This window comes from Lontra canadensis, unplaced genomic scaffold (assembly GCF_010015895.1).
Source record: "Lontra canadensis isolate GAN:19392208 unplaced genomic scaffold, GSC_riverotter_1.0 scaffold171, whole genome shotgun sequence".
Taxonomy (NCBI): domain Eukaryota; kingdom Metazoa; phylum Chordata; class Mammalia; order Carnivora; family Mustelidae; genus Lontra; species Lontra canadensis.
Window position 1 is genome coordinate 140661 of NW_022631165.1, and position 5573 is coordinate 146233.

At 65.5% G+C, this 5573-nt stretch overlaps 3 protein-coding genes across 3 annotated transcripts; all 3 read left to right on the forward strand.

Moving 5' to 3' along the window:
• The first annotated feature begins 261 nt into the window (after positions 1-261).
• HBZ (hemoglobin subunit zeta) lies at positions 262-1619 on the forward strand. Its single transcript, XM_032846013.1, has 3 exons — positions 262-619; positions 1119-1323; positions 1455-1619. The coding sequence occupies exons 1-3, from the start codon at positions 525-527 to the stop codon at positions 1581-1583; spliced, it is 429 nt and encodes a 142-aa protein (XP_032701904.1). The 5' UTR covers positions 262-524; the 3' UTR covers positions 1584-1619.
• Positions 1620-2328: 709 nt separating this feature from the next.
• Positions 2329-3128, forward strand: HBM (hemoglobin subunit mu). The gene is made up of 3 exons (XM_032846011.1): positions 2329-2464; positions 2630-2834; positions 2944-3128. The coding sequence occupies exons 1-3, from the start codon at positions 2373-2375 to the stop codon at positions 3070-3072; spliced, it is 426 nt and encodes a 141-aa protein (XP_032701902.1). The 5' UTR covers positions 2329-2372; the 3' UTR covers positions 3073-3128.
• Positions 3129-4733: 1605 nt separating this feature from the next.
• Positions 4734-5573, forward strand: LOC116860150 (hemoglobin subunit alpha). The gene is made up of 3 exons (XM_032846038.1): positions 4734-4888; positions 4997-5201; positions 5346-5573. The coding sequence occupies exons 1-3, from the start codon at positions 4794-4796 to the stop codon at positions 5472-5474; spliced, it is 429 nt and encodes a 142-aa protein (XP_032701929.1). The 5' UTR covers positions 4734-4793; the 3' UTR covers positions 5475-5573.

A 5573-nucleotide genomic window follows, 5' to 3' on the forward strand; every position in this document is an offset into this window, starting at 1 on the left:
GAGCAGTGTCTGAAGCCAAGACTGCTACTCGCACCCTGTGACAGCTGGCCTCAGTTTCCCTCCGTGGACCTTGGTTCCGTCCTCCGCAAACTGTAAATGAGGCGGCAGTGCAGAGGCACCAGCACAGGAAGGAGGGGGAGTGCTTCTGTGAGAGCCTGAGGCATTCTAGGTCACCTTCTACCACAAGGACGGGGGTCGGGGACAAGGGCTGTGGAGGCCAGTCCAGGAGCTGGGCTGACATGTGGACTCTCCAACCAGGCTTGGCCCCTATCTCCCTGCAACGTGGACTCTAGCTGTGGCCCAGTGGGGGAGGTTGGAGTGAGAGCCCCTCAGGGGCCCGGCCATCAGGCCCTGACCACCCACCCTCACTGGGTCTGATAAGAGACCCCACCCCCACAGCCCTGTCCCCTCTCCAGACAACTGGCCACAGCCTGGCCCCCACCCAGCCTCCCTGTGTATAAAGGGATCCTGGGGGGTGAGCCCCACAGAGGCTAGTCCTGAGTACGCCCAGCTCCGCTACCACCATGTCTCTGACCAAGGCCGAGAGGGCCATCATCCTGTCCATGTGGGACAAGATCTCCACCCAGGCCGATGCCATTGGCACCCAGACCCTGGAGAGGTGAGTGGGCGCCCCGTGGGCTGGCACGGAGCCAGGTAGGGCACAGTGTGGGGTTAGGGAGGACAGGGCCCAGCACGGAGGGAGCAGGGAGGAGGGGGACAACACTCAGGGAGCAGGAAGAAGAGGGGGACGGAAAGGGCGCGTGGCTGTGAGACTGTCTTTTGTGCTGGCCCCAGCGCCCGGGTGTCCACAAACATCGCTGGAAGGAATCAGTGAAGGAATGAATGGGTTGGCCAGCGAGGGGACGGTGAGGGTGGGATTCCACCGTGCCCTGTCTGAGCCTGGTGTAAGAGGGGAAGCGGCAATGGGGATCCCGTCCTTGTGTAAAATTAGAACATCGTATTCAACGTGAATGGTTTGCCTTAACGTTTATGTCTTGAAATGCTGCCTTCAAGTATGACTTCTCCAGGCCGCTGGCCTTTTCAAGGCCCGGTAAGCTTTGCGCCCGAGGCGCCCCCGCGCTGGCCTCACCAGGTGTGGCTGTCGCCCCCGCCCGCAGGCTCTTCGCCAGCTACCCCCAGACCAAGACCTACTTCCCGCACTTCGACCTGCACCCGGGCTCCGCGCACCTGCGCATGCACGGCGCCAAGGTGGTGGCCGCCCTGGGCGAGGCGGTCAAGAGCATCGACAACATCGGGGGCGCCCTGGCCAAGCTGAGCGAGCTGCACGCCTACATTCTGCGCGTGGACCCGGTCAACTTCAAGGTGGGCGCGGGGCTGGGGTCCCCTGGGGGGCGGGGCACGGGCAGCCGCGGGGTGTGGGCTGCGGGGGCTCTGTCCCCCCCAGCACCCCCACCGGCACCGGCCGCTCACGGGGCCGCGCTCCCGCCCCTCAGCTCCTGTCGCACTGTCTGCTGGTCACCGTGGCCTCGCACTTCCCCGCCGACTTCACCGCCGACGCCCACACCGCCTGGGACAAGTTCCTGTCCATCGTGTCGGCCGTCCTGACCGAGAAGTACCGCTGAGCGCAGCCGCCTGACCGAGGGCGGGCTGCCGCCCCTTCCCTGCCCCTGAACCTTCCATAATTCCTCCACGGATTCTCCAATAAATGGATGAGGAGGAAGTGGCTCTTGCGGTCTCAGTATTGGCGGGAAAGAGGGGAGTGAAAGAAAGCGGGAGCTGCAGGAATGCGGCCCCGACCCCAGGGTCACCACCGGCTTAAAGGCCACCGCAAGGATGCTCTGGGGCGATCCTTGCGCCTACGCACGAGTCGGGGAGAGGCAAAGCCGCGCAGGCTGGCCCATGCGGTTCTCAGGCCAGAGAGGGCTTTGCTCCTCTCCTGCCGCCCAAATCGCCCAGCGGTTGCTTTACTCAGCGTGCTGCAGGCGTGTGCGCCCTCGGGGGGCTTTTCCTCAAAGCCTGATGTCACAGCTCCCGCGCTGCGAGGCCCCATGATAGGACCCCCGCCCCCGCCCCGCCCCTGCGCGGCGCTCTTTCCCCAGTCCTCCCACCGGCTGTCCCTGGACAGGCCCTCACTTTGCCCGCACGGGGGTTATTCCAGATCCTGCTGATGTCTGCAGCAAAAGCGCGCACGCACAGCGCGTGAGTCCGTGCGGGTAACACGCCCCGCCCCGCGCGGCGGCCTCCGCGGCCACAGGGACCTAGCCTGGAGACGCTTCCCCGTGCCGGCCGAGGGTCCCCGCGCTCCGGCCGCCGTCCCGCAGATAAGGGCAGGCGGGGCGCCTGGGGTGTGGGGAGGCTATAAGGAGGCCGGCGCGGCGGGAGGGGCCCCCAGAGCACGCCCCGCCAGCGCCATGCTCAGCGCCCAAGAGCGCGCCCAGGTCGCGCAGGTCTGGGACCTGATCGCCGGCCACGAGGCGTCCTTTGGGGCGGAGCTGCTGCTCAGGTGGGTTGAGGCGGGGTTTCCAGGATCGCAGGGGGGCGGTGCCAGGGGCTTGGGGCCTGAGTCGGAGGAGGGGCCGAGGCGGGGGGTTTCCGGGTGTCTGGACAGTGCAGGCGCGGGAAAGACCCCACGCGGCCGCCCTCCTCACTCACCCACCTGCTCCGTCAGGCTCTTCACGGTCTACCCCAGCACCAAGGTCTACTTCAAGCACCTGGGCTTCTGCCCTGACGAGACTCAGCTGCTGACCCACGGACAACGCATGCTCGAGGCGGTGGGCGTGGCCGTGCGACACATGGACAACCTGCGCGCGGCCCTGAGTCCGCTCGCCGACCTGCACGCGCAAGTGCTCCGCGTGGACCCCTCCAACTTCCCTGTGAGCCCGCCCGGGCCCCCGTAGGGTTCGCGCGCGCGCGCAGCCGGGGTCGGGGCTGGAGAGGGAATCGGCAAAGGCAGCGCCCCTTCATCCGCCCCTTCTCCCGCAGCTGCTGATCCAGTGTTTCCAGGTGGTGCTGGCCTCCCACCTGCAGGGCGAGTTCACCGTAGAGATGCAGGCGGCGTGGGATAAATTCTTGACGGGCGTGTCGGTGGTGCTGACCGAGAAGTACCGCTGAGTCCCCCGCCCCGCGGGCTTCCGTCTCTGCATGTCAATAAACAGGCTCCAACGGAGGGACCGTGCGCCTGTGTGGTCTTTGGGGAGCGGGTAGGCTGAGGTTATGGTGCCTGGCCAGAAAACTCCGGGTCGGGTGTGGAGCCACCCGGAATCTTAGGGCGCGATCCCGGACCTTTGCGCACAAGGGAACAGGGGCCAGGGACTCTCAAATGGGAACGGTTCCCGGGTTGACAATCCCGGGTCTGGACAGGGTGTGGATCCCCAAAACCTTGAACAGAACAAGTCCCCTCTTGTGATGGGGAAATGGGGGGAGGGGACAAATGGGAGCTAAGAGGAAGGAGGTTCTCCGGGTGCAGTTCGTTTCCAACACACCCGCTGTGACACACCGTTCACAAAGCACGTTTGCATTCACCCATTCCTCGGTTCTCCCTCCATGCCCTCCCGCTGGGAGCCACTCCCGGGACTCCTCGCCTCTTTTGCAGACAAATGCAGGCACCGAGGCCGAGGGTCAAGTTCCTGGCGGGAGGTCAGAGGTAGGGGCCAGGACCCCGCCGACCTTCTCTTTCTTCTCTCCCCTTGATGCTCAGTCTGCAGGGGACATTGCCCCAGCCATGTTAGCCCCTCCCTCTGAATCTCCTGGCGGGGGTGGGGGGGGTGGGGGGGGTGGGGTTCTGGGGAACGAGCTCCTGACCGCCAGGATCAGGCAGACACCCGGTCCACACAACGGCTCTGTGATACCGGACATGTCCAGGAGCGGTCTGAACCTAATGCATCCGACGTAAACACAAACAGAAAGCTGATGCCGTGCTGGCTCTTTGAAATAATTTATTAGACCATAAAGCAGGGTCAGCACCCGGCAGGCCCAGGGCCCCCCAACTTCCAATACAATGTTCCTTTCAGTCTCTGCCGGTCCCCCAACCAAGGCGTTCCTCCCCTTCACCTCCAGACCCGGTCCCCAGGGTCAGTCTCTCCCCTCTGTGGCATGGGGGGGGGGGGGCAGGAATCCTAGCACTCTATGGAGAACCTTCTCTGACAAGGGAATGAGGCCAGGGAGTGGGGACCCCAGGAGCTCACCTGACTCTGAATGAGGAAGGTTCCCTGCTGAAAATCTCTGTCGGCCCGGGGAGCCCCACCTGGCTGGACGTGCCCAAGTCCGAAGAATGCCGGAGGGTAAGCTCTGACTTGTGGGAAATTACCCACCCTACCTGGCTGCGCCTGCGCCTGTTACCCGAGGGTGGCCAGGAATCCCTGCCCACCATGAGGGGAAGGAGGGCTTGGAGCACCTGATCCCACATTATCTCCCTCACCCCCACTGTTTACGCGGACTGTCTACAGCTCTTGGTCCTGGGGAAAGTTTGGTGCGGAAGCAGCTTGTTTCACTTCGGAAAATGTGCTCTCCTTCCCAACTAGCAAATACCCCAGGTTGCCAGCCAAAAGCCGGAGCCTGTGGGGTGGGTCGGGAACCTGTGTGGGCTCCCCGGAACCACAGGAGAGGAAATGGAGGGTACCATACAGAACTGGATCCCGGTCTGGGCGGGGCAGAGAGAGTGAAGGCGGCCTTGGGACCCCCGCCAGCACTCGCCGGGAACACCTCCTGGCACCGGGCCAGCCAATGAGCGCGGGCCGGGAGGGCGCGCCCCTCGCGCCCCAGGCATTTAATGCCCCGCGCTCCCCGCGCCCCGCACATTTCTGGTCCTCACACAGACTCAGAAAGAACCCACCATGGTGCTGTCTCCCGCCGACAAGAGCAACGTCAAGTCCACCTGGGACAAGATTGGCGGCCACGCGGGCGAGTATGGAGGAGAAGCTCTGGAGAGGTGAGGACCCCACCTTGCCCCGTGGGGATCGGGGCTCGCCGGCCCCTCGCGGCGCCTGTCCTCCACCGCCCCGCCTAACCCTGGCTCGCCCACCCCTTCCTCCCGCAGGACCTTCGTGTCCTTCCCCACCACCAAGACCTACTTCCCCCACTTCGACCTGAGCCACGGCTCCGCCCAGGTCAAGGCCCACGGCAAGAAGGTGGCCGACGCGCTGACCAACGCCGTGGCCCACATTGACGACCTGCCGGGAGCCATGTCCGCTCTGAGCGACCTGCACGCCTACAAGCTGCGTGTGGACCCCGTCAACTTCAAGGTGAGCGCGCGGACGCGGCCCGGAGCGAGGGGGCGGGCGGGGCCGCGGGGCCTGCTCCGCCCGCGGAGAGTCCCTCGGGGTCCCGAAGGTGGAGCGCGGGCGGCCGCGCCCCGCGACGGCCCCTGACGTCCCCTCCCTCCGCAGCTCCTGAGCCACTGCCTGCTGGTGACCCTGGCCTGCCACCACCCCGCGGAATTCACCCCCGCCGTCCACGCCTCCCTGGACAAGTTCTTCAGCGCCGTGAGCACCGTGCTGACCTCCAAGTACCGTTAAGCTGAAGCGGCAGCGGTGCTCGGGCTCCCGGCCCGGGGCCCTCTTGCGCTCCGCGCTCCTCAACCTCCCGATCTCTGAATAAAGTCTGAGTGGACTGCA

Excerpts from the sequence above, each read along its gene's own strand:
- HBZ (XM_032846013.1), top strand. The coding sequence starts at position 525 with ATGTCTCTGACCAAGGCCGAGAGGGCCATCATCCTGTCCATGTGGGAC. Across the intron at positions 620-1,118 it reads GGCACCCAGACCCTGGAGAG|GCTCTTCGCCAGCTACCCCC; the intron begins GTGAGTGGGCGC and ends CCCCGCCCGCAG. Across the intron at positions 1,324-1,454 it reads TGGACCCGGTCAACTTCAAG|CTCCTGTCGCACTGTCTGCT; the intron begins GTGGGCGCGGGG and ends CCCGCCCCTCAG.
- HBM (XM_032846011.1), top strand. The coding sequence starts at position 2,373 with ATGCTCAGCGCCCAAGAGCGCGCCCAGGTCGCGCAGGTCTGGGACCTG. Across the intron at positions 2,465-2,629 it reads GGGGCGGAGCTGCTGCTCAG|GCTCTTCACGGTCTACCCCA; the intron begins GTGGGTTGAGGC and ends CTGCTCCGTCAG. Across the intron at positions 2,835-2,943 it reads TGGACCCCTCCAACTTCCCT|CTGCTGATCCAGTGTTTCCA; the intron begins GTGAGCCCGCCC and ends CTTCTCCCGCAG.
- LOC116860150 (XM_032846038.1), top strand. The coding sequence starts at position 4,794 with ATGGTGCTGTCTCCCGCCGACAAGAGCAACGTCAAGTCCACCTGGGAC. Across the intron at positions 4,889-4,996 it reads GGAGGAGAAGCTCTGGAGAG|GACCTTCGTGTCCTTCCCCA; the intron begins GTGAGGACCCCA and ends TTCCTCCCGCAG. Across the intron at positions 5,202-5,345 it reads TGGACCCCGTCAACTTCAAG|CTCCTGAGCCACTGCCTGCT; the intron begins GTGAGCGCGCGG and ends CTCCCTCCGCAG.